This window comes from Pteronotus mesoamericanus, unplaced genomic scaffold (assembly GCF_021234165.1).
Source record: "Pteronotus mesoamericanus isolate MK-2021 breed Mesoamerican mustached bat unplaced genomic scaffold, CSHL_Meso_final contig_163, whole genome shotgun sequence".
Lineage (NCBI taxonomy): Eukaryota > Metazoa > Chordata > Mammalia > Chiroptera > Mormoopidae > Pteronotus > Pteronotus mesoamericanus.
Window position 1 is genome coordinate 2053213 of NW_026555064.1, and position 27080 is coordinate 2080292.

The 27080-nt window shown below is 37.2% G+C and overlaps 1 protein-coding gene across 6 annotated transcripts in view; it reads right to left on the reverse strand.

The window, feature by feature from the left end:
• Positions 1-3578: 3578 nt before the first annotated feature.
• The window catches only part of ARFIP1 (ADP ribosylation factor interacting protein 1), an 87231-nt gene continuing 63729 nt past the window's right edge, over positions 3579-27080 (reverse strand). For all 6 annotated transcript variants that reach the window (XM_054562435.1, XM_054562426.1, XM_054562443.1 and 3 more), the window contains 2 exons: positions 26852-27026; positions 3579-5421 (listed from right to left, as the gene is read on the reverse strand). In XM_054562435.1, coding sequence (XP_054418410.1) covers positions 5266-5421; positions 26852-27026 — 331 coding nt within the window. In that variant the 3' untranslated portion in view covers positions 3579-5265. The remainder of the gene's footprint in view (positions 5422-26851; positions 27027-27080) is intronic.

The window sequence follows — 27080 nt, forward strand, 5'->3', positions numbered from 1 at the left end:
TGTAAGATACACAAATCAATAATGAGATAAACCACAATGGAATAAAAAAAATATGATTATCTCAAAAGATGGAGAAAAAACATTTGACAAAATTCAATATCCTTTCATGATAAAACTCTCAACAAATTGTGCATAAAGAAAACATACCTTAACACAATGTCATATGTGAAAGCCCACAGCCGATGTCACGCTGCAGGTGAAAACCTGAAAGCTATTCTTCCAAGATCAGGATAACCATTCTCACCGCTCCTCTTCAGCATCTTCCTGGGAGTCCTGGTGAGAGCGGTCGGGCAAGGAAAGCAAAACGGCACGGAAGTCAGAAAAGAACGAGTAAAATGATCTCTTTGCAGATGAAATAATCTTACATGTGAAAAAATGGTAAAAATTTCACCAAAAATCGTTAGAATAAAAAAAATTTAACGAAGGTGTAGGATACAAAATCAAGAAACGAGAATTGTGTGTTTGCATGCTTAAACTGAAAAAATAAAATAAAATCAGTTCTATTCACAGTAATAAAATAAAATAAAATCAGTTCTATTCACAGTAATATTAAAACAAGAAATACTTGAAGATACATTTAACCAACATAATGAGTTGTACAATAAAAACTATAAGACACTGATGAAAGAAATTAAAGAATAGAGAAATAAATGGAAATATATTTCATGTCCATGGACCGTAAAGATTTAAAAAAAAAAGTTTTTTATTGATTTATTGGAGTGACACTGGTTAATAAAATTATGTAGGTTTCAAGTGTACAATTCTGTAATACATCATCTGTATATTGTACTGCGCATTCACCATCCGAAGCCAGGCCTCCTTCAGCCACCACTTACCCCCCTTTACCCTCCTCTACCTGCCCCCACTTCCATCTGGTTATCGCCATACTGTTGCCTGTGTCTATGGGGTTTTTTTGTTTTGTTTTGGTTTTTGGTTTAATCCCTTCACCTTTTTCATCCTGTACATGATTTCTTTTTCAGAATACTCTTATGTTAAAGGTCAGTGGATAATATTATTGTACTTGGGGGCTAATGGATTATTATTTTTTCAATTTAGAAGACTTTGAATACACACTGTACTTTAGAAGAAACAATGCTTTTAACACATTGATTTAATTATGCAGTTGAAGTGGCAAGATTTAAAGGAGAAATTCATATATTTAGTTGCGAATACTCATCTGGCATTACATTTGGAAATGGGGGTTGGCTAAGTAAGTTTAATACATTTTGGGGCCTTTGCGTATCTGTTAAAAAAAAGGTGTTAAACAGATAACCTCTAAGAAACCTATTTTACACTGCATGGCAGTAATTTCCACTTCTTTTCATCTCATGGCACACATAAATTACTAAAATTCTGTAACACACCAAAAAATGTATTTTTTGCTGATCTGATAAAAAAGTAAGTTTAATTTTGATTCACTTATATTGGGTTGCTATTGTTGTTATCTGTGTCTTTTTTTTCTTTACTTGACAATCTAAGGGGAAAGAGGTTAGTGCCCTTGACAGTCAGGTATTGTGTGTTTTAAAAATTCTTGCGACACACTAGTTGAAACTCGATACTCTATGGGATAAACTTCAGTTAATATTAGTGTACTCTGAATATGGAAAAAATGGTTCTTAAAGTCTAGATTTCAGCGAAGTTACCCAAGACCAGGTCCTTCCTGAGCCCAAAGATTTGGAAACTTTGGGATTGTTAAATTGAACAAACAAGGATGCCGTTAGGTGTTAGGTCGAGGTGGCTTTAATACCTTAGTAGTTTAGTAAGCCTGGAATGTTTCAAGATTAAGAAATCAAAGATAAAAACAACTGATCACAAACAGCTGATTTAGGATTCCCCAAATAAGGCAACCACTTAAGCTATGGCCAATCAAATAATTGTTTTGCTTCTGCCTCTTCTTTGTAAAGTTCTTTCCCCAGCTCCCTGTTTGTGGAGGGGTCCTAACCATTTCTGGTTTGGCACTGCCTGACTCAAATAAATTTCTGCTCAAATAAATTCATGAACTTTTTACTATGCCTGTTTATTTTTAGCAGGACGAAGACAAATTTCACAGACTTGTTTTTCAGTGCATTTTTTTCTTGAATAATTTCTATTTTAATAGAAAAGTTGGCTATTTCTCTGCCCCACACCAACAATGTCCCAAATCCTGATTGTGCAGCCTTTGTCTTCCTGGCTGTGTTTCCCTTTCCACTGAAAACATTTCTAAAGTCCTGTTCTGCTGATTATGTGCATTATGCCCTTTTATACATACTGACTGTAAAAATACACAAAACTGGGGCATTATGTATGCTCTTGGAGGTGTAAATTGGAAAAATCTTCCTTAAAAGCCAATTTGCAACACATAAAGAAGTCTTAAAAGTGTGAATATACTTTGAGGTCTCATTTTCACTTCTAAGCATTCAACCCAAGGGAATAACCAGGTTAAGAATACAAAGAATGCATGGCAGTTAAAGGATATTCAACTTATAGTTTGTAATATGACTAATTGTTAACTAAAACATCTAACTTCAGGGCAGTTGGGTGGTTTCCTGCAGTACTTATTAACTTGGCAAGTGATTTATTTTATCTTCAATTTTTTGGAAGTTAACTTCTAATTTCTTTCTACAATGAATATGAATCATTGATACTCAACAAAGTAAATATGGAGGAGGACCCAAAAAAAGGAATTTGTTTATATAAAATTGGGCATTTATTATGTTTAAACTTCAGTCACCTTCAAAGTACTCTATTTGATACAATACGCCTATTGAGACATTTTTTCCACTGCTCAGTTTTTGAACTTGTTGATTTTGATGCCTTTTAATGCTGCTGCCGTTTTTGTTTCACCTCTTCCACATTGGCAAAATGATTCTCTGCGAAGACTTCTCATCTGGAGAAACAAAGAAGTTGCTTGGCATCAGATTGGGTGAATAAGGAAGGGGTCACACCGCTTTTGGTCAAAAACTGCTGAACACTCAGTGTGGTGTGGGCAGGTGCACCCATAAATCACCCACCATGAAATGGGCAAACACCTTGAAAGAGTCTTCAAAAAAATTCACGGAGGCCGAATATAGCCTCTCACACCACCAGCAGCTGGTCATGGGTTCCTAGAACACTTACCTAGCAGGGGAAGTCTGTAGTACAAGGGACTGCCACCCAAAAGATGATCCTGGTGTTTTTTAGGGGGGTCCCCCGTCATACACCGCTAGCTAATAGTACTTTACTTACTTCTTTTGCACATGTCCCCATGATTCAGAATCACTACCACCTCTGGTTTATTCTGAAAAATCATCAACCCATGAAAATACTTAATTCCTTAGCTACTACAATTGTTATTGAAATGTGGTTAGAGTACACATGTTCTCCCAAAATAGATTCCAACTGAGGGGAAAAAAACACCTTACGGAGATAAAATAATTACAAGGGACAGAAATACCATTTTTTGGTCACTGTTTCTGAAGTTTAGAAATGACAAGCATGTCCTCGGAATTTCCAAAAAGTTGCTTCTTATTTTAACTTATGAAGAGCCAGAGAAACAAGGTACTACAGCAAACACTTTTAATAGAATACAAAATTCACACCAGAGGCACATTCTGGGGAATGTAAGTGAACTATCACAAGTAGTAATTCTGCTGGAAGAATAAAATAAGGCTCTTTCAGAGTACAAATATACAGGAGGGAATGATTTAAAATATGTTTATGATTTACAATCACATTACATTGTATTAAGCACTGAAAACAAGCAAACAAGCATATTATTTAAAAAGCCAGCTAAAGGCATTTGAACATATATAACAAATCTTACAGTCCATGAAGTCCATGTATAACAGTAATTTTAAGTACTTCATTTCAACACAAAAGAAATGAACGGGTGAAGAAATACCTCTCAAAATATTAATTTACGTCTATGACAAAAATCAAGAGAACCTATATTTAAAAAGGAGTACATTACTGATTGAACCACACAGTGGACACGCCAACCACATAACACAAAACCCAAAGTGCTGAGCCACGGCAACAGCTGGCCTTCCCAACGCTCTTCTCGTTACTGCCACACTGCTCCACGTTGCCTTTCCGTTACTCGAATCAACGGAAGTCCTGCCCTCCCATTCCATAAGAGGAATGAAGAAAAAGCAAACAGTATATTCAAAAGTTGATTTCACCTTAAACCTTAAATGTGGTTTAGCAAATACAAAGAAACCCTACATGTATACACAGTGCTCCTTTCCAAGGAAGGAACTGACAGGTCAAACATTATCTGAAAGGGGTTTCCTTATGAGTTATGTACATTGGTTGAAGAAGAATTACTGTATCTGAGAAGGCACATATCTGTGATTTAAGGCTTAACCGGTATTGTTAGATATGGAAGTCAATGCAATCTGTCTAGGAATTCACTTCTGTCAAAATGAATTTTACCCAATAACTAGACTTCTGAGCATAGATTTCTACTCTAGAAACCATCAAGAATTTCTATTTCCAAGACCCCTGTCAAAAAAAATTCTCTTAAGCAGGTTTCATTATGAATGAAAAGATCGCTAACATGACCACCCTATGACTTTGGATGATGCATATTAATCAGCTCAAAAGCCTCGCAGAAATGACAGTGTGAGTCCCGTGTCTTCAAAAAAGAAAAGTCTAAACAAAATTACAATGGTACAGATTAATTTTTTAAAAAGGTATTTGCCAAAACTCGCCAAGCCAATCAGTCATTCATTAGAGCGGCCGCTGATGTGTGTGTGTGAATGCTGCAGGAACACCAAATAATTTTACTCTGCAAAATAGTTTCTTTTTTCTTTAAGATAATACATGAAAACCAATCTTGTAAAGATGTTTAATATATTCTTATATAAAATATCTGATGTTGATACAAATCATGTAAACCTCCCTTTGGAAAAGTTACAACTGGCCCTCATTCCCAGGACCAAAAACCTTGAATTTTTATCTGGTCAGTGCAAATCTATATTAGATGTTTTCAAACTACAGAAATAGCCATCAACCCTTACAATACAAAAGGACTTCTCAAAAAGGAAAATTACTGTGTTCAGATTATAGAAATTATGTTTACATTAAAGCCACCCACCTTCCCATCAAATTTAAGAGTTCAATTGTTAAAGTAGGAAAAAGGGAAAAATTAAAGCTGTTTGTGTGAGAATCTCTACAATGGTTGGTTGTTGCCCCATTTCTCTTCTCCCAACTCTGCTTAATTCTTAGTAGGTTTGTTTAGAAATACACCAATGTGACTGTCATTCGTTCTTTCTTTTCTTTTTCTTTTTGTCTCCAGGAGTGATTTTATTGTTCTTCGAGCCAAGATGGGGCATCCACTCCAGGCGTTTTCAATTTGATATGGAACTGTTTAAGGGTCTGTTCAAGCTGTTTCTGATTCCCAGCAAAGTAGGCAGCAATGGCATTGTGGAAAAGGACCAGCTGGTTGTGCAACACTTTAACCTGTGAACAGGGCAGAACACAAGACCGAGCATTAGCACCAATGACAATAAAATAGGAGGTTATTACATGTCTTAAATAGTGTCTCTCTCCTTAGGAAAAGCTGTTTTAATAATGCAAAGTAGTTCACACACACCAACTGTACATTGTTTTGCAGGCTCACTGAGCCTTTGATCTTTAATGAGTTTTAATTTCCCTAAAGGGGACAGGTCAGTTTAAGAAGCTAAATATGTACAGGCATACCTTGTTTTACTGTGGTCAGCTTCACTGCACGTCACAGACGTTGGATTTTTTACAACCTGAAAGCAAGCCCCTCCCCCCTGCTTTGCTGCTGTGGCGTGTAGCTGACCCAGCATTGCCGGAGGTGCGCCTGCGCTCTGTGAGCCGTTTTTCAAACATTAGTGAGAGCGTTAATGAAAAATATCATTAAATACCCTGCCAAACTAAGAACATCAAAAAATCAAACATTGAAGAGGAAAGGTTATGTATAAATATTTGCTATATGATACATGCCCTATACCAAGTATGGACATCATTAAGGCTAAACTTTATGTAAAACTGGGCAGACTAGACATTTTTAAATACTGTAGTTCTCTGCAAAGATTCGTGTAAGTGGCAGGAAGCGTTGCCAGAGAGCCAATGTAATTAATGTTCGTATGACTCTTGGTTATTTTCAAACACTTGTTACTTGGAATGATAACAGAAGTATGTTTTAACCAAGGATGCTACCTCTATGAATCTTCCTTAAAGAAATCATCAAAGTATCACAAAAATTTCTACATAAAGCATTTTTCCTGGAGTCTTTATAACTGTGAAATGTTCAACAGTAGAAAACGTATAAAATACACTCTGATTTATTCATCCAATGCAATATTCATTAAAACTGAGCTTCAATAATTTTAATGATATAAAAATGTATGATATAGGATAAGTGAAAAAACAGGATATAACATTTTATATATGACACCTGTATTTACTATATTATACACACAAATATGCATAGTCTCTTTAGCCATTTCTTCATCTACCTCTATAAAGAAAACAGCACAACATATTTATACTGGATAGCTTTGATTTGCCAAGTCTTTATTTTTAAAATTAAAATATTATAAAAATAATGTGATACAGCTCTTGTATCATGCACTGCTCTAGCATATGAGAATACAAGGACAAGTAAGGCACATGACAGCAGAAAATAATATGATTAGTAGGTAGCAGAAATGCCTTGGGTTAACTTAAAAAAGAAGAAAAGAAACAACCGAAGTGCTTGTGGAGAGACCAGGGTTTTCTCAGGACAGGTTGGAGAACACTAAGCCAGGAGACCTCTACTGGCCCTGACCTCTGGTGCTGAGAGATGGAGGATATTTCAAGGGATGGCGAGCCTTGGCCTAGGAACAATTATGAAGGAACCGGGGCACTCACGGGAAAAGCGGGTTTCTGGATGGCAATTTAGAAGATGAGCAAGTATTCTATTAGAGGGACCGCTATAATGATGGACCAAGAGGATCACCCCTCTCCACACCACACCCTTGGCGACTGTTCCTAAAACCCCAGGACACCAAAGCTGGATGCAATACCTAACCTCGGTGCAGGCTCAGCCTCTCCCAGCAGGGAACGCTAAACCACTCGGTCTGGAATTGCCTGACCCACACTCGCGGGGTGATCTGCCTGGTAATACCCCCTGCCCTTCCCTGAGGGTAAGTGTCCTCGCCTGAAATAGTCCACTCCTAATTTCTCAGTTCCAAACTCTTTCTGCCTATAAGAACCGTCCATTTTGTACAACACACTGGAGCGCCCTTCTCGTTGCTAGATGCAACGCTGCCTGATTCATGAATTGCTTAGTCAAGCCCATTAAATCTCTAAATGTAATCGGTTAATCTTGTTTCTTTAAAAAATGGAAGTGAGCCTTGTAACGTTAGAGAATGAGGCCTGATGAGCAAGCGCCTGCCCTCCAGTGAGGCGGCCTCCTAGGGAGAAGGCCCACAGGGAGGGAGGACGAGCCATTCCAGCGGCGCCCCGCACCCAGAGGCACCCACTCCCTAGCCCACACAGTTGTGGCAAATGATAAGGCACTACTGTCCTAGGCCACTAAGCTTTGGGTGCTTCATTATGAAGCAAAAGGTAAGTGGTCCACCTATGAAAAAGCTTAAGAATGCAGTTTCCTAGCAACACATAGGGTTTTAGACAATACAGTGGAAAAGGAGGAAAATCAAAAGGTAGAGGACAGGCTTGGAGAGGGAAAAGGCTAAGTTGGGTGATAAAGAAAATGAATTTTAAAAAGCCTGTACCAGGAGAGGGTAAGAGCTGGGGTGGCTGTGATCTGTGAGAGAAAGTGAGAGAGAAAGCAGCGGGGGAATTCAAACGAGAGAGGCAAAGCTGCTACTAGCCAGGCCCGCGATCTGACCGTAGTTTTGAAGTTATCGTAATAGTATCTTTGAAAACTTTTACTTCCAACTTCCTTGGAAGGCCTGCATTAGGCAGTGTGCTCCTGGTCACAGCCTCCCTACATCTGTACGTATTCATCTAGATCATCAGTAAGCTATCCCCATTATTAGTACTCTTCCTTTAGAGAAAGGACCAGAAAGAGCTTTGAAATCAGGAGGCATGCGTGTGTGCCAATTTTAGCTGTACCACTTTCTTGAGGCTTTGTGAGACCAGGCACGGTTACCTCTAACATCACTGGCCAAAGCCTTTATCCGTGTATCAGGGATGCGTTACCAACCGGGTCTGCAGTGCTGCTGTAAGGGTTAAAGGAAATGAGATACGGACCGGACCAGCGCGCTGACACAGAACAGCACTCCTTCAGTTTCAGCGGAATCTAAGTTTACCTATCTGACAGTCAAATCTTTAAACACTGACTTTCCTTAGTAAAATAAAATTTCATATATTTAGAACCCACTGATTTAAAATTTGTAAGAAGACTGTAATATTGTGATTTATAGTAAGGAAAATACACTTAATCTCCATACTCATTCCTGGAATACAGCTCCTAAAATCCTTGTAATTTCTAAATGGTAAGAGGATGGGAACATTTCATTATAATACTTGGTCTCTTGCCCTATTTCTGAAACAACTCCAGAGCTATAAAGGTGAAAGGAATATTTTCGTTATTCATAAAAAGCCCTTTCAACAATACCCCACTTTATTAGGTCAATGAGATTTTTGGAAAGCCCCTGGATAACCACAGGACGGGGGTTGGTTGCCAAGGGAACTAAATCGTTATTAGAAGACAGGAATTTTCACCTCCATCATGCAAACCTCTGGGGAGGCCAGAGGCGCTACAGGCTGAACTAATTACCAATGGACAATGACTTAATCAATCACACCTATGGAGTGAAACCTTCATAAAAACCCCTGAAGTAAGCGGTCTGGAGAGCTTCTGGGTCGGTGAGCGCAGCCACGGGCAAGGAGTGCGGCATGACCCAGACGCCAGGGCACAGAAGCGCTTGGGCTCAGGACCCTTCCGGCCCCGGCCGCATGCACCTCGTCACCGGCTGTTTATCTGCATCCTTTACTGTTTGTAATAAACTGGTTTTCCTGGTTTCATCTACTAAAAAACTGCTTTCCTGAGTTCTGTGAGCCACTCTAGCGAATGATCGAATCTGAGGAGGAGATTGTGGACACCTCTGATTTATAGCCAGTTGGTCAGAAGAACAAGGGACAACCTGGTCTTTCAGCTGACGTCTGACGGTGGTGATGGTAGGGGTCCGCAGTGTCAGGACTGAGCTGAACTGTCGGACACTCGGCTGCCGTCCAGAGAATCAGAGTTGATGGGTCAGTGTTGGAAAACACCCACACATCCGAGTGTCAGAAGTGTTAGAGAAGTGTTGCATGGAAGAAGAAATACAGAGTTATTTCCTTTTCAAAGACAGAAACTGATGCGGAGTTAACGGAGCACAATAAAAAAGGGGCAGATGTGGCAGGGGGGAAGGTGGATCGGAGAGCTTGGTTGCAGGCGCCCTGCAGGCCTACTCACGGAAATGCTGAATAGGGAGCTGTGTTTTTGAGACTGAACAGAGTTCAGGAGAGCAGTCTAGGCTGGAAATGTACATTGGGAGTCAATATAGTACATCAACATACAATGATATTCAAAACCACATGATTAGATAAGTCCTCAAGAGAGTGGATAGACAGAAAAGAGATCCAAGGATTGAGTCATGAAAAGTGAACCCTGAACCTTACACCTCATAACATCTTCAGAATTTAGCTTGAGATGGATCAAAGGCCTAAATGTCAAAGCCTAAAAGCTATACAAGTTCTGGAAAAACACATAAAAGAAAAATCTTAATGATCTTAGGTTTGGCAAAGATTTTCAAACAGTACACACAAAGCACAAATTGCAAAAAGAAAAACTAATAAATTGGATTTTATCAAAATCAAAATATTTTTCTCTTCAGAAGACACATAAAAGTGAAAAGGCAAGCCACATATTGGGAGACAATATTTGCAATATATGTATTAGACAAAGAACCTGATGCTATAATATATAAAGAATTCTTACAATTGATAAGAAGATGAAAAACAATAAAATGGGGAAAAGATCTGAGCAGGCATTTCACCATAGAAAATATAAGATGCCAAACAAGCACATAAAAAGATAAGATACTTGACATTTTTAGTTATTAGTGAATTCCTATTAAAACCACAATGAAATGCCACTTACAGACCTACCAGAATGGTTAAAATTAATGACTAACCATACCTTATTGGTGAGGATGGGAACAAATGGATTTCTCACAAACTGATGGTGGGTGTATAAAATGGTACAACTATCTTGGAAAAGTTTGCCAGTTTCTTCAAAAATTAAATATGAACCTACTATTTCCACATGTTATGTGTACACACAACCCAGCTATTCTACCCCCAGCTATTGACCTGAGAGGAATGAATGAATACATATGTCCACACAAATACCTGTACATGAATGTTCATAGCAGCTTTGGTTATAACAGTCCACAACTGCAAACAACCCAAATGTCAATCAACAGGTGAATAACCTGTGGCATCTCCATACAGGGGAATATTACTCAGCAATAGAAAGAAAGAAACTAGTGATACATGCAACATGAATTGCAAAACATTATGCTCAGTGAAAAAAACCAGAAGACAAAGAATATAAACTGTTTAATGCCATTTATGTAAAACTTAGAACGTGCAAACTAATCTACAGTAATGGAAAGCAAATCAGTGGTTGCCGGCTAATGAGGGTTTGGATTACAAAGGGGCTCGAGAAAACCTTGGGGAGTGATGAGTATACACCTTGTTCTGGTGGTGGTTTCACAGGTGTCTGTCTAATCACAACTTGCCAAACTGTACACCTTAAATACGTGCAGTCAGCTACTCAAGCCAGTCATATTTCAATAAAGCCAGGGGAAAAAGACGATGATGCTTAGAAAACTGGTTCTCCACCAGCTGGAGAGAAAACTGGATTCCTAATTCACAGAATATAAATAAAATATAACTAAACCAGCTCCAGGTGGATCTGGAATTGTTGAACAATAAAAATATCTAACGCTTTTAGAAGAACATATAACCCAAAATCTTACAACCTTGGGTTGGAGAAAATTTTTTTAGGTAGGACACATTGGGCACTAACAAATATAACATATAACTTACATTACTTAAAAAAAACCCCAAACAACCCAACAGAAGTATGGGCAAAGGCATGAATTGGCATCTTATACTGGAAGAAATACATGTCGTCAATAAATAGTGAGGGAAATAAAAATGAAGAATACACAAAATACCATTTTACTCACTTTGTTTGGAGAGAGCGTGGATCAAAGGGAACTTGTGTATGCACTACCAGTGTAATTAAATTGGTACATCCACACTGGAAAACAATTTGGCTTTATTTTGTAAAGCTGAACATGCACAATGCCCTATGAGGCACGGTCAGGAACAGTGCAAAAGTCCCCCAACAGTAGAATGAACAAATAGAATGCAAGGTATGGGAGAGGTAAGGGGATGGGTTAGGGAAGGAACAGGAAGGTAAGTAGTAACATTATTGGTAGCGTTCTGGTTCTTGGGTTGGGTGGTGGTGTCACAGGTGTTCATTATATTATTATGCTTTATAGCTTACATATGTGTTGCATATATTATTTTTGTATGTATATCAGGCGCTACTTTTTTAAGATAAAGAAAAAACAGGAAAATAATGAAGCTTTAGGACTCATTTCAGATATAGTACTAAAAATAAAGACTACGTTTGAGTTAACAGATATAAAAGTGAAGCTAAATTAGAAAGTTTCAAATAATCGTTCCAGATTCTAATTCTCTCTATAGCCATAAGTCAATTCTGTTTACCACCAAGACCTTCACCTTTGCTTGTAGTGTCTGCAGTAATGGAGCAGAGAGAATTTCAGAAAACTGGTATCTGCCCCTAAAATACAATGTTATCCTCATGAACTTATATATGATGCATCTGAATTTCTGCAAACCACACTTAAAATTTCCTTCTCTGAAAATGACATTTTCTGGATCAGGAACAAAGCAAATTTATTACAAATAGACTATTTATTAATTATGTACTTTCCTCTGTCCACTAGTTAGATCACCTTTTTCTTTGTAGAGATTCTTGATAACTACAGAAGGAAGCTCACATAGCTGAAGGAGAATAAGAGATCCAGGAAAATGGGGTTCATTCCAATTTCTGCCCCAAGTTTACTGTGTGAACTCTCTTTTCATTTGCATAATGAAAAAACTGAACTAAGACAATTTTTATGGTTCCTTTCTACTCCAATTTTCTGAGAAAAATAATTGCTTTCTAAAGAGAGGTATACATATATCTGGAAACTCAAAGAAAAACATTACTCCTATTTATTTTTTAAGGATAGAAACTAGCTCCTCCTTTAGAGATTAAATTCAACTGAAAGTTTATGTACCAGTATTAATTCATCAGCCTTCCTTATTTAAAGGTATTTTTAAAAAGACTTCCACACTAGCAGCCTACCTGCATCACAAAGTACTTTCCCCCTTGCTCTACGGTGACTTAGCCTTTCTTATTTCCTGTTTTGGATGATCCTCAGCTCCTGGAATTATATATAGAGCAACTCAGGGGCTCCTGTACGGTTAGTGTGAAATTCTAATTTTCAGAAATAGGTTCTGGCCAATTACCTTATTGCTCTTTGGGTCACAAACATTTTTTAATTTGAATTTTAATCTCCACGTTATAGAATTAGCGGAGACTTATTATTAGAGAAAAAAGCAGAGTACAGGATTTGATTCATGCTCTGGATCTCCTAAGAGTTGTTGTATTATCATGGAAAATTAGAGGGTCAGAGAGAAAGTGGGAAGGAGAGCAGACAATCTTGAGCAAACCCTGAGAATGTCAACACAAGTCAGGCTTCCCTCTCCCTGGGGAAGTTGACAAACCCAACCCGGAGACACACCTCTTCTTGGAGCTGAGGAAGATTTGGTAGCTCATTAACACAGCCTCAGAGAGGGCATGTTAGCTGTTGTTTAAAATAGTCTCCTACCCCGCAATGAAACTTAATCCATGGGAAACCAAGGAAAGAGGGTGCTTTTAGGACTGACTTCTAGTTTTCAAAACAAAATGATACAATACCCATTTTCACAAAAACATTCCCCTGGTAGTTGTGAGAAGGTTGATGTGTAAAGCTTTTAAAAGTATACATACACTTCAGAGCAGTTCCCGTGAACAGAGAGAGCCTTGGGGATTCACAAATTTTTAATTTTAATTATGGAAATAAAGATAAAATTTTATTGTCATTTTAATCTCAGAAGCTATTTTATACCAAAAGAGATACCTTACCTCATTTTTCTATTAACGCTGGTTATGTAAGTGTTATCCTAGTACTAGTTTCAGTTTTGGTAGTATGTCTTCAAAATTAGATACAAATCTAAATAAGAATGATATTGACTCTTTTATCCAATCAAGCCATTACTAAATAAAAAAATAAAAGGAAATTAAAATAAACTAATACACCATTATCAATGTGACTATACTCTCTAAATGAAATGAATTATAAAATATGTTTAAAAATAAAAAATAAAGTTTTTTTTCTTTTCTGGCTATTTTTGATTAACTAATTTATACTATGATATGTATTCATATAATGTTTTCAGTGCGGCTTAGACTGATGCTACATGGAATCCTCATAATGTTTTGGTTATTAAACAAATAAATCATTACCAATTAAAGGGAAGATAGACTAACATTAGAGAAGCAGTTACAATTTTAAAGATAACTAAATTTTGCAATCTTGGTAATCACTGTGCTGTTGTCACTATATATAAGCAGTTTTAACAACATTTAAAAAGTATTAAGTTACTTGGCTTGTTTATCATCAGGTTTACTTTACTGGCTGTTTGGTCCATCAATCTAGGAAAGATTCTGGTTCCTCAAACCGAATTGGCTGAAGGAGAGAGGAAGAAAGTGGGGGGGTGGGGGTGGGGAAGGTCAAACCTACTTTTAGGAGACGGGACAAAAAGCCAAAATGTTTGAGGAAATATCTTAGGATCATTATACTTTTTAAATTTACTTCTATATTTATACTATCAGATCATGAGAAGTGATGAGCGTCCAGAATCAAAGAAACAGCCAAGTGTTCTCGGTAGACTATTTCTTTGGTCGACATTTGCTTTGGTGAGTGACACTACTTTTTACGTCACACTTTATGTGTGACAGACAGTATGTTACCCTCACACCTACTCTGTACAGTCTTTTATTCTCATTGCTTCTCAGCCTGCTGGCTAAGATCAAGTGTATTCTCTCCATGTTGCAGTTAAAAAAAAGCAGGCTCAGAATGTTAAGCAACCTGCTGAAAGCTAGAAAGTGGGAAGCACCGGCTGGGGCCGGGGAACTCAGGAATGCCCTGTTCCAAGACCAGCCCCTGTTCCTTCATCTATTCTAACCTGCCTCTACACACAGGGCAGTAAACATTTTGGAATGCTTTTAAAGGAAGTTTAAAACAAACAAAGAAGATATCCCAGAGTTCTTAAAAGAACGGTAGAAACGTACAAAAGATATACTTTAATCTTCTTCCTAATTTTGTCTTTGGCCCTGAAGCTGCCTTTAAATATCCTCAGGACAAGGATCTCACACAAGAGTTGGAGCAGATGAAAGAAATAAAAGTTAATTCTTTCTAAAATTATGAAGATTAATGCAATCTTAAATTTTTCATAATTACAGAGCTAGAAAAAATCTATAATGAACTATTTACTAATGTATGTCCTAAATTAGAAAAGGTTTAAAGCGGTTATAGGGATAGAGAAAATGCGACACAAAAACAGAGATTTAACATAGGGGCAACAGAAGATAGAGGTAACAATCCAGGCAGACACAGGATGACGACAAATTTGACAAATTTTCAAGACCTAACATCAGAAACAATTACAGTAATTTAGACATACACTAAATCATTGTGAACTCAATTACAAAGAACTTTCATAAAGATCTGCCAAACAATGAGCAACCCAGATCAGACATAAGCAAAACCACTATAGCAACATCTGGTGAATGACCTAAAATATAGCATACAATACTTTAATTGTTAAAGGGCAAAACAAACTTCAACACAAACTACTAAGGCAGAGACAAGCTGGGGTTTAAAACAGAAACTGGGTGAGAGAAATTTAAGAGTGGGACTGAGCGCTGATGCCAAGTGGATTACACTGAAAATGTTCTACTGCCTACACAGCTGCATCAATAGAAGATAAATACCCTTTACAAAGTTACTGACCGAAAAACCTGAAGAGAAGTACTCAGTATTATTTTGTAGGCAGCAAAACCATAAAAATGAACTTTTTTCTCCCAAATCAAATTTACATTACTGAATTTACAGAGATGCTGAATGAGAAACAGAGGCAATTTCCAGTTAAAAGTTATTACTTATAATTGTTAAGTTCTTCAAATTAATGATTGGCCCTCCCAACAATCTGATAAAATAGGGATGTATATTATGTGTACAATGATATTGGGGTAGGAGCTGTGAAAAAAAAGCTGGAACAGTCATTCTGTAGTAAGTTAGTGGTCTCCAACCACTAACATGTAAAGTATTAACTCCTCTCTTTACCCCCAACTATTTAAAAATGTATAATTATGTGCTTTCTCTGCCCACATTGACCTTTTTTCAGTAAGAGATTGGAAGAGAAACAAGCAGGAAGAGTACCTGTCTTGGTCTTTCATTAGGTTTGTGACTGTATTGCTTTGTAATAGGTTTGGAAATGCCTGCCCTGTCAAAGCAACTACCCGCTGAGAAACAGGCAGTGCCAAAGGTAAGGGTGTAGGCACCGGGAAGGGGGTGAGAGAAGGAAAGACAGATACGAAGTACAGGTGGAGGTGGAAGAACAGATTTTATTTTTCTGACTCATTAGGATTGGTTTCAACAAATCACGGACAAGCCAGTTTAAAAACAGCATCCTACAAGGGAAGAAAGGACAGCCCCCTTTTGAAAAAGTTAACTGATGAAACATAATCTGTAAACTCCAGTAACAGCAAGTCTCAGAACTGTGGTACTTACTATCTTATAAACCTTTATCCAGTGTTACAGCAAAATTCTCAATGCACAGCTTTCTTCCAGTTTAGCAAAATTTTCTATTGCCCTACTGGGCTCCACGGTTCGCAGTGTTAGTTCCTTCCCCTCCCCTCCCTCCAAGACATCGAAGCATACCTGTGGCCAATAAGGCCTATCTCCCGCCTTCCTCCTCTGCTGCCTGGAGCAGCAGCAGTAGAGCTTCATTTCACTTAACTAAAGCAGCGCTGCGGAGTCAAACAGATCTAGATGTGGTCTGGCTGTGAGACTTTGGGCAAGTTACTTAATCTCTCTGAGCCTCGGCATGGTCATCTGTATACTTGCATATAATCATCCAGTTCCCAGATTAGATGGACAGATAGAGATATTATATAAAATACTTTTAGAGAGCTTCCTCCATATACACATTACTCAGAGATCAATGTCCATCAACTCACTCACTGTAAGAAGGGAATGCTCTACTGATGCACGCATGGAGCCTACCCCCGGGGAAGATCCAGACTAGCAGGCATTCACAGCACAGCAGGGCATGTGCTCCAAGAGGAGAAGGCGCTGGGCACGGCAGTAATACACAGGGGAAGAAACTTTCAAGTTGCTGGAGGAAATACTAAGTGAGGTACATCATTCAAGTTACCATGGCAGCTCTTGGTTCAAAATTAACTGAGTACAGAAGAGTTAGATGAGAAACTGGGTACATTCTTTCACCAATTAGGTGGCCCTGTTTTCACTGGCCTTTGGACATTGGGCAACAGGGTCTTGTATTTAAACCAATGGCCTATTCACACTCATCTTTACAATCACAAATAGTTTTGCTTCATAATTATGGTTTTCTGTATTACAGCTTGGAAAACTGTATTTTTATTTTAAGATTAAGAACCCTATCTTGTACATCTTACAACATTCTGATCCCATGCTCCTAACAACTACTTACAAACTTAATGGAAAAGCTTTATTAAAATTTATGATAAAGCCATTATTGTTCTTAAAGAAATCCATAAACAGTAATACTATGCTCTGGTTTAGGATGAAAACAGAAAATTTAACAGAGTTTACAAATCAGTTAAACATATGATCCAGAGTTTCTTCAAGAATTTTTTCCCCCTAGCCTTTTCCCACGAACGTTCATGTAACTCAGCCTTGTGTGGTCCTGCTTAAGTCACCTGCCACCAAGCCTAGCGGTACTTCCAGCCCACAACCAGTGCTTCTCATCATCAAATTCTGTATTTCTTCTTTTTCATCCTTAACTCAGCATTTTGTATACAAAAGATTTTATTAAGTGTTCTCCATTAAGACTATAAGCTGCTTGTCAGCAGGGAGTCTGTCATAATACCTCTATACAATCTTTTTTAGGATTAGGCATTATAATATAAGCCATAAAAATCACCTTAAAAACTTCTTAGAAAAGTATCATTTGAAAACTTAAAGACAGAAATAATGACAGAAAATCAGAATGTTACAAGGTTTAAGAGCAATAAAGGAGAAACCTAGTTAACAAATTATTTTTTTAATCTAAAAAAACCAAAGTATAGCTGAGTCATGGAAGGAATGTGTATATATATACATATACATATATACACATACATATATGTGGCCACTATATATACATGGTCAACATGAAAGTGCTGAGTCATTACTGAGAGGACTTTAAGGAAAGGTTAAAAAAAACAATGTAAAGTCAAGTTCTTAAACACGGCCAGTGTCTTCTGAGATCTTATTCAGAAACACTGAGAGTTCTACTTTTAAGTAAATTAAAGAGATGGTAACTACTAAGAACTAAAAAAAAAGTACAGTAATGCCAATGTCACTAGAACCAATGTGCAGATTACGAGTGATCTGTTCATGTTTTACACTGATCACTTTAAAACTCAACTTTATTACAAAATCTGACAAATTGATTTGGGTGATGCCCAAGGTTGGCAAAATAAGTGAAATGTGGACCTAAGGAGGACACAGATATCAACTTCTTTGCAGAACAGGCACATCACAGCAGTAATCCTTAAGAAGTAAACTTTTATGCGTGAATCCTATTCACTCAAAGTGAAAGGACCAAATAATCCCCTCCCCTCTAACAGATACAATAAAACAATGAAACCCAAACACTACTCTCCAAATAAGTTAATCACTTCTGACAAAAAAGAATCAGAAAACACAAATACCTTAAAATTGCAAAAAAAAAAAAAAAAAAGAAAAAAGAAAAAAGAGGAACCAAGTCAAATCTGTGAAAACAACAACTGCCGATTTTAAAGCTCTCTCCCCCTCATCCACTGGTTGATGGCTGCTAATTACTGAAATGACTGGATAGTGCTGGCTTGGACAATGCTAATTTCAAAACCAGCTCACAGCTCGCAATTCTTTTTGGTTGCATGGTTTAAAAAAAGATAGTAACTTCTGCCTGTTAACTAAAGAGACAAAGGAGGCAATAAAAACCACGGGCAAATTTTCCTCTCCTACATGGGTTTAGAAAAATTTTAAAAGGGCTCTGCAGGCCAAATCACTACCAGCAGCAAACATGATACCATACAAGGAAATATTTTCTGATATAAATGAAAAGTACTATATCACACCATTTAGACTCTGTTACTTAAGAATGCAGGAAACTCTTTTTTTTTGCCCATATTGTGCATTTTTTTGCCCAAATTTTTTAGGGAAAAATAAGGATGCATATTACACATGGTTATAATAATGGGCATAATAATCCTGTGAAAAATGCGCACAGAAATGTGGGAGCACATTATACATGGCAAAATAAGGTAACTTCTTCTGTTCTCTCCAACACATAATTAATCATTGATTTCAAAGCTAAGAGGAAAATTATCGACTATATAAATATTAGACTGTGTTTGAAAATAGAAATATAATTGTCTCATTTTGAAAAAAGATAGGGCATATTTAAAAAACAAATTTTCCAGCTGTCCTTACCTTCCTTTCTTTTTAAAGTTAAATCTTATTCTTTGAATAAGTAGAATCAAATTTTAAAAGATATAAAAAGTATATACTGAGAACTCTCATTTTCACTCCTGTCTCCAACTACTTTGTTCCTCCTATAGGTAACCTATTTTATTTATTTATTTATTTATTTAGGTAGCCAATTTTAATTAGTTAATTCCTTCAGTTTTTCTTTATGCCAGCACAAGCATATATAATTATACATCCTCATTTTTCCCCTTTCTTACACAAATGGTACTGTACCATACACACTGCTTTGCACCTTGCTCTTGTCATTTAATATTATGTTCTGAGAACATTTCTCTCGATAACATTCCTTTTTGATTTTTTAACAGCTGCAAAGCATTCTATTATATAAATGAACCACAATTTATTCAGCTAGCCCTTTCCTGCTGAACTGTCAGGCTGTTTCTCATCTTTCGATAGTACTGGTGACGCTGCACGGAACCAGAGTGTATGCGTGTCCTTTTCGTCCTTGTGCGGGCCCTAGCTGTCTGTGGCAGCTTCATCCACAGCTGCTCTCCCCAGGCCTCTGGCTGTGGCCTCCCTGGCCATCAGCCGACTTTTGCATACTCCAGCGATTTGCAACCGGTGCGCCGCAAGAATTTTTAAAACATGCAATACCTGACTATTGAGTCAGAGGCACAGCCCTCTTTTCTGTGAAGACTGTCAAATAAAAAAATGACAACAGCCAACACAACAACAGCCATCCGGTGTGAATGAATCAAAATTACATCTTTTTTTTTTTGTCATATCAGCAAAGAATTATTTTTGGTGCACCACAGAACTTTAGTAGTTAGTTTATGTGTGCCATGAGATGGAAAAGGTTGAAAATCACTGGCATACCCTATTGCTTCTATTTAAAATCTCCTTCCACACATCTTTAGTTAACTCCCTTCCATGCCTTTGGATCTAAGCCCCGATTTCTCCCCTTAGCTAGCCCTGCACAATCCCCCAAGCCAACTCCCCTCTGTACGCACAGGGCCCTTCTATTTTCCCTTTACGACACATCAAACTTGTATTTATGTCATTATTTGGCTAATGTCTATTTCTCTTACTTGAGTATAAGCTCTTTGATGGCAAGACCATTATATTTCTGCTACCTAAGTTGCTGGCACATAAAAAGCAATCAATGAATATTTGCTTAATAAAGAAATAAAATATCAAAGGTGCCAAATATACATCAATCTGTTCTCAGTATTTTACATGTATTATTATTTTTTTTTCACCTTTAAAGTATCTCTTGAAACCTTTAGTTCACTCCATTTCCACCACCCTTATCTAAGCTCTTGTCACTTTGTCTAAACTCTAAACTACTATATTCGCTCTTAGGTTCTACTGAAATCTATGCTCCATATTTCAGTCCTATCATTTGCCAAAAATTCGTTCAATGGCTTTCCACTGGTATTAAAACAAACTTTTCCTTAACGTGGTCAGTAAGGCCTGCACAGTCTGACCCCTGCTTACTTCCCAGTTTTCTCTCTGCGCTCAGTCACATTCATCCTGTGAACATACCCAGCCCGCCCCTGCCCCCTCAAGCCAAAGGGCTGTGACACATGGTGTTCTTTCCACCTGGAATACTCTTTGCTTCTCATTTTATCTAGTTAATACTCAACATTACTTTTTCATGGAAGCTTGCCCCGACCACTCTTAACTGACGATGGACCTCGACTTGAAAGTACTGGTCACAGCCAAAGTTACATACATATGCTTTTTTTGCGGGGAGGGGACATGATTTGGTTAATGTTCTATTTTTTACTAGCCTACAAGCTCTTTGAGGGTAGAATTTGTTTTTGTTTTTACTTTGCTCACTGGGTATCACCAATATCCAGAACACTTCCTTGCTGAGGCTGGGACTAAAGCTTTGCCACCCCAAAATATATCTTTTGGGATATTGTTTTTAGGCTGGTTATTAAGAAACAAAAGACTCAGAAAGAAACTTTGACCCTTCCCCTCACCTGACTATAGAAATTCAGATAGAAAAAGCTGCTTAAAGGAAGGAAGGAGCATCATCTTAACATCATAATATAAACTAAATGTGCTGGGTAGAGGAATCCAGCAGATCTTGTTAGAATTCCCTGTGTCTCACTGTTTCTGAGTGGCCCAGGTAAAACTTTAACACATGTTCGCTCCTTCTCATCTACCTGTAAATTACCTGCTTTCCCTTTGAAATCCCAGACTTCTGCCCCTCAATCTCCTTTGTCCAAAACTGCCTATAAACCTCAACTGCCCAATGCCCTGGGTCTCATGTTCTTATGACATCCCACACATACATCTGTAATAAATTTTGGACATTCTCTCCTGTTAATCTATCTCACGTTAACTTAATTAGACCAGCCAAAAGAACTCAAGGTAGGAGGAAATCATTTTTCCACCAACACTGTCACACGGTATATACCTGAAAGGTTTGTTAAATGAATGGAAAAAGGGACAATAACATAAAATTATATCAATTACGTGGTGAAATATACTGAGCAATTAAGTCTGGAAGTAAAGTTACATGGGTAAGGGAATGTTTCACAGGTACCAAATGTAGGTAATTGTATCTGGCACAGTGTTGAGGCTGCTTATTATACTTACACATATTGATCCGTAAATTTATGATCATCATCATCATCATCATCATCTAGAACCAGGTGTGGATCTTTTACCTATAGAACTTAATTTCATTTGACCTATGAGCAAACACCAAGAGGCAATGCTGTTTATGCCTCCAGACACAGAAATAATGAAGACAAAACTCGGCCCTGGCCAGGTTGCTCAGTTGGTTAGAACACTGTCCAGAAACACCAAGGTTTCGGGTTTGATCTCCGATCAAGGCACATACAAGAAGCAACCAATGGATGACTAAATACATGGAACAACAAACTGATGTTCCTCTCTCTCTCTCCCCCACTTCCTCTATCTAATCAATTAAAAAAAAGATTAAAAAAAAAAAGACAGTAAGTCATTGGAATGAATATTTTAAAGGAATCAAGAGTAAGAAGTTAGGGTTCTTTCTCTTGACAATGGGGAAAAAGATTTTAAGAATGCTTGTACATATTAAGTAAAGATTAATATATTCCTTAAATATGTTAACAAGTATTCGATTTTTAAAATTCAGAGGTTTATACTTTTTGCTCTTAAGAAGTTTTAGTAATACCTTTACTTTAGAATACCTCTGCCCTCTAAGCTGTTCTAAACATTTATAGCATATTTTTACAAAGATGTACTACATTTTGAATATTTCCTATTACAATGTGTATTTGAATAAAGCCACTGAGTCATCACAACTAGATATATAGTTGTCTCATATTATATGAGTATGTTTACTTTGTTCCAGGTGTTTTTATTCTCTGCGTATTCTCTTTCTCCTGCCTCACCATTTAAGTTCATTACATTTTTTTCCGAAAGTTAAATTCATAAAAGATGTATATGAAATAAGTCTTAATATATTAGAAAAGAAACCCTAATATATAGGAATATTACTGTATTATCATGATCTATGTAGAATGTGATGCGAGTGAAAACAACAGTTTTTTCATCAACCTAAGAATCAGAATGACTATGATCACTGAGAAAAAAATGTTTTTAAAAAATTAAGTAACCTGGAGCATTTGAGATCTCCCTCCCTGGCATATGTCATCAGCATGCTGTAAATAAACTTTTATAAAAATTCAAAAAAAATTAAACAAAATTAAGTAGCTTTATTAATCGAATATGTGTTCAGGATAGATCCCAAGTCTAGTTCCTCTTTTTCTGCCCCTTTTCATCCTTTAACGCACTGAAATATGGTAACTGGAAACAAACAATGCAAATAACAATTATACCTAATTAACTAACATTACTTTAGAGTATATTTTATCCTTCTTAAAGTAAGAATATAGTCAAATTAATGGGATCCTTACTTTTTTATATATACCCTAAAATGGTTTGTTAAAACTTTGGCACATTCAGGAAATTTTTTTTTCCTAATACATTAATGACCCTGAAAAGAGATTTACTACCCCTTAGTTAAATTATAGGAACATTAATCTTATATTACTTTTTTCATGTTCTATGTGATTCCAAGCCATATAAAAGTTGTTTAAAGAAAATAAACAGGGGTCGCTCACAATGATCTGCATATTTCTCTCACTTTTTGCTTCCTCTTTCTATGCAAACAGTACACGTGGCAGGCAACAGAAGCATTTCTGAGAGAGTATGCTTTGCCCTCACTAAAGAAAGCAAACAGGGAGGTAGTGAGGATTCGCCCTCCTATTCTACGCCAGCCGACTCTCTCTTCCATCTCTCTCACTTGCCTCCAGTGAACCTCTACTTCTGGAAATACAAACACGCATTTGCTAAATGACTACTATACCTTTGGTACCATTGCTAGGCACCATGAATGCTTTAAAAGAAGGCATGGTACCTATTCCGACAAAGTCTACAAAGCAACAGAAATGTCTATTTTTTTTCTCTTTACTGAAGTAGCCTGTGTTTTGTTTTGAAACTTGAAAGGAACAATCAAAGGTAAATAAACTGACTTAATCCACAAGACAGCTCAAGTTACATTATTTAAAGGTCTAGAAAAAGAGTAATACTGATGAAAGGACAAACATTAGAAGAGCCTAATTAACTTTGTCCTTAATGCTATGCAACTCAATGTTGTTTAATAAACAAGGAAATAGAGATTTGTAAGAGTTGTTTAGGTTCAAGATCAACGCAATATATCATGGGGATGGGTGAACAGAGAGTACAGATTGTAAACAGTAGAAGAATTCAATGTTTTCCATTAAGGATAAAACTATTTCTAAAAAGATAGAAACCTATAGCAAATATAGGTTATGTGCACACCCATCACTCAGCATTAATGCACACACTTACCCAGGAATGTGTGTGTTTTATATACCTATTCCTTTTGTTTTGCCAGGAAAGGAAGGTTAGGCTAATTGTAGATCAACACCTCACTTTTCTAGAATATAGCTAAGAATCTATCTTTCAATCCCTCTCAAAATGTTTAAAAGGTTTTAAGGACAAAACAAACAAAAACATTCTTGCAATGTTTGGCCACTAAAACTTATTACAATAGTCACAGGAATACTTCTTTTACTCAATGATATTTCCTTTCACTTTATGCATATTCTAGGTATTTGGTTATTTGGCATCTCATTTTAGAACAGAACTGTTGCTATGGAAGACACTCCAATAGCCACGCTATGAGAGCCAAAAGAAAGCCCCGAAGCCTCCTCCAAAAAGCTTCAGAAACAGCTTTTAAAAACAGCAGTAACCTTTACGACATCATCAAATTACAAAATAGCACACTCACTGATGTTTCAGATATCTTTGTTTTTAAAAAAATTCAATAAACAATATTTAAGAAATAGAAAGAACATATTAAATTGTTAAAAATCAAGAGCTACATAGATTACTTGGCGACTAAGGTACAAACTTGGCTGTTGTTTAACAAAAGAACAAAACCCCCCAGATTCCTGGCATTTCAAACTGCCAAGAAAGCAAACAGGTACGACAGACAGTTCTTCAGCTCACTTCTTCCTCTCTTTGGAGCTATAAATAATTTTTTTAAAAGGTAAAAAAAAAAGTTGCTCAACAACAGTAAGAAAGAACAAAAGTTTTCTTATGGCTCTGTTTTCATCCAAATTATAGTTATTTATTGCTTAAAATAACAGAGACCAACATAATCTCTTTATAGTTTTGAAGAAAAAAAGAAAGATCTGAGTTTCACTATTGATTTTATTTTAGACATAAACGATTAGTGAGTTCAAATCAAAACTTAGCTTGGTAACAACTTTGGAAAGCCAAAAGTAACGAATCTCTCTAGACTATTAGAGAACACAAAATACTTGAGAATAAAGGCAATTTTATTCTCTTGTTTTATGGTAAGAAAGGTCAAAAATAAAAAAAGATGTGACAATGACATTATTTTCAAAGCAATGACTTCTAAGCCTTTATCTCTGAAGCCTTGGCCCTGTGTATCCCAACTCCAAACCCACATCATTGACTTCCTACCAAATGTTTCCACTTGAATGCTTGTCATCATCTCAAACTAAGCACAGGGTTAAATGGAACAGATTCCCAACCCTCCTCCCTCACAACCTTCAAGCCAAACCAGCTTCCAAGACTGATTTCCTAATCCCTGTCATGCAGTCGCGAAGCCACCATCTTCCTTCCTTTCTGCAGCTATTGCAATGAAGGTTGTTAGGAGGATTAAGAGAATACATGTAAACTGCATAGTAACTGACACATAAAAAGTGCCTTCCCCTATTCATGTCTAAATCTGGAGATCTCCTGCCAAGTTTCAAAAATAGTTACAGTAAGAGAAGTAGCAGTCAATGGCCACTGTTTATCCTTGTGTAATCTGCTCATTTTTATTTACTCTGGCAAAACCCATATAAGCACAGCTGGAAAGGTACTGATTCTTTCAAAATAACTTTCCTTTCTTTTTAAAAAGACAACACAGCCTTTCATAGAAATTGTCTAAAATACAGAAACATTTATAGAAAACAAAAATTACCCACAATTTCACTACCCAGAGAATAGCACACAATACTACTAGATCCTAATGGAATGCAATTACCATTTTATAAATTTCCTAAAGTCATTTTCTCTATTTGCAACGGTTGTGAACCCTCAAATTCTTTCCCTTCTCATTAGGTTTAGATAGAGCCCCCCAAATTCTAGCACACTGTCTAGCGCCAATCCATTATAGATAGGGCAGTATGTCAAAAATACTTTCATATTTAAAATACACATCTATCTCAAAGTATGGCTATAGCCCTATCCATTCCACTGTGTAAGTACAATACTACCTTGTTTACTAAACAGTGACTTATCCAACTTTTTGAAGCAGTGTGAGCGACCACCTGTGGCCGGAGACAGCTGACTAACGTATCGGCGTGCTGCATGCTCAGCTGGCGAAGGCTACCAGGTGCGGCGCACGCCTGTGTGAATGGCGCCGAGCAGTCTGTCTGATGGCTCTGCTGAAGTTCCCTCTACTGCCACTGTCATGTTTGCACGTGAATATTTTTCACCCATTGTAGCTGAAAAAAGGCGTGACAGTGCTGGACTTAGCAGGTCGCAAGGAAATTTACATTCTGAAGCTTTTCTGGTAACCATAAGAGTGGAAATGTGAAGGAAAACGGGAAGCTAGCAACAGACCATCGGAACTGAAGAAAAGCTTTAAGAGGGTACTTGCAAGAAAGCAGCGCTGAAGGCCTAGCATGACTTCAGATGAGGTGAAATGCACAGGAAGGGGACCACAAAGGTGCAACGGTAAGACCCCCATCTCTACAGGACTGAGCTTCACCGACCCTGTACCGTGCTCACTACTGACTCTCTCATTTCCGGAACGGCAATCCCCCTCACAAAATTGAGCATGCATGCAATGGAAAAAATGTTAGAATGGGAACCTAGACTTCACTTAAACCAAAACTCAGGAGCCTATTATTATATGAATCCATCTCCAAGGGAAGCCTACAGCGGGTCCATCTCAGCTCTCACCATCCTAGTCCTTATACACGGTGCATGAAAGTAATGTGAAAAATTGACTGCTTGGCTAATTTCTTCTAGATTATGTCAACTGCAGCCCTAAAATGAACTTTTTAGTCATTCTTCACTTATCAGTTAATGTGAAGAATGCTCTTCTCTTCCTGAAGTCTGTACTTACCATTAGTAAAAAGGTTTAAAAATATCCAGAGCAGAATCTATCATTATATAACTTTTTGAAGCAATTGACACCAATACCATTCTGAAGATCAACAGTCAAACATCAAGTATTTTTTGCCAACTGTTGCATATGAAAGACTGGGACAGTAGAGTTGATGATGACTTTTATGACACAAAGGTAAGTATATTTTACATACTTCTAAAAACTCAAACACTTATTATAGATGAAATTCCATTTTGCAATTCTAATGCGAGAGAGTTAACAGAAACAAAAAACTTTATATTTATCTCTTTAGGGTGACTTTCAAGTCCACAGAAAGATCTCAGAAGGTAAAGAATAGAGTCACCTTATTTTCTTCTAGAAATTTCAACTTGACCGAAACATCATTGCGCATTTTATCATATTTTTCCTTATGTGCTTGGAACAGATGCTGTGACTGCTCGATCTTTGGCAGAGTGTTTGCATCCCGTGGTCCAAGATTCAATTCTTCCAAATCAGTGCGATAGGCATCGTATTCAATCCTGGAAAGGAGAAACTAAGTGAAGCACACCACAAAACAGGGTGAAATAAATTCA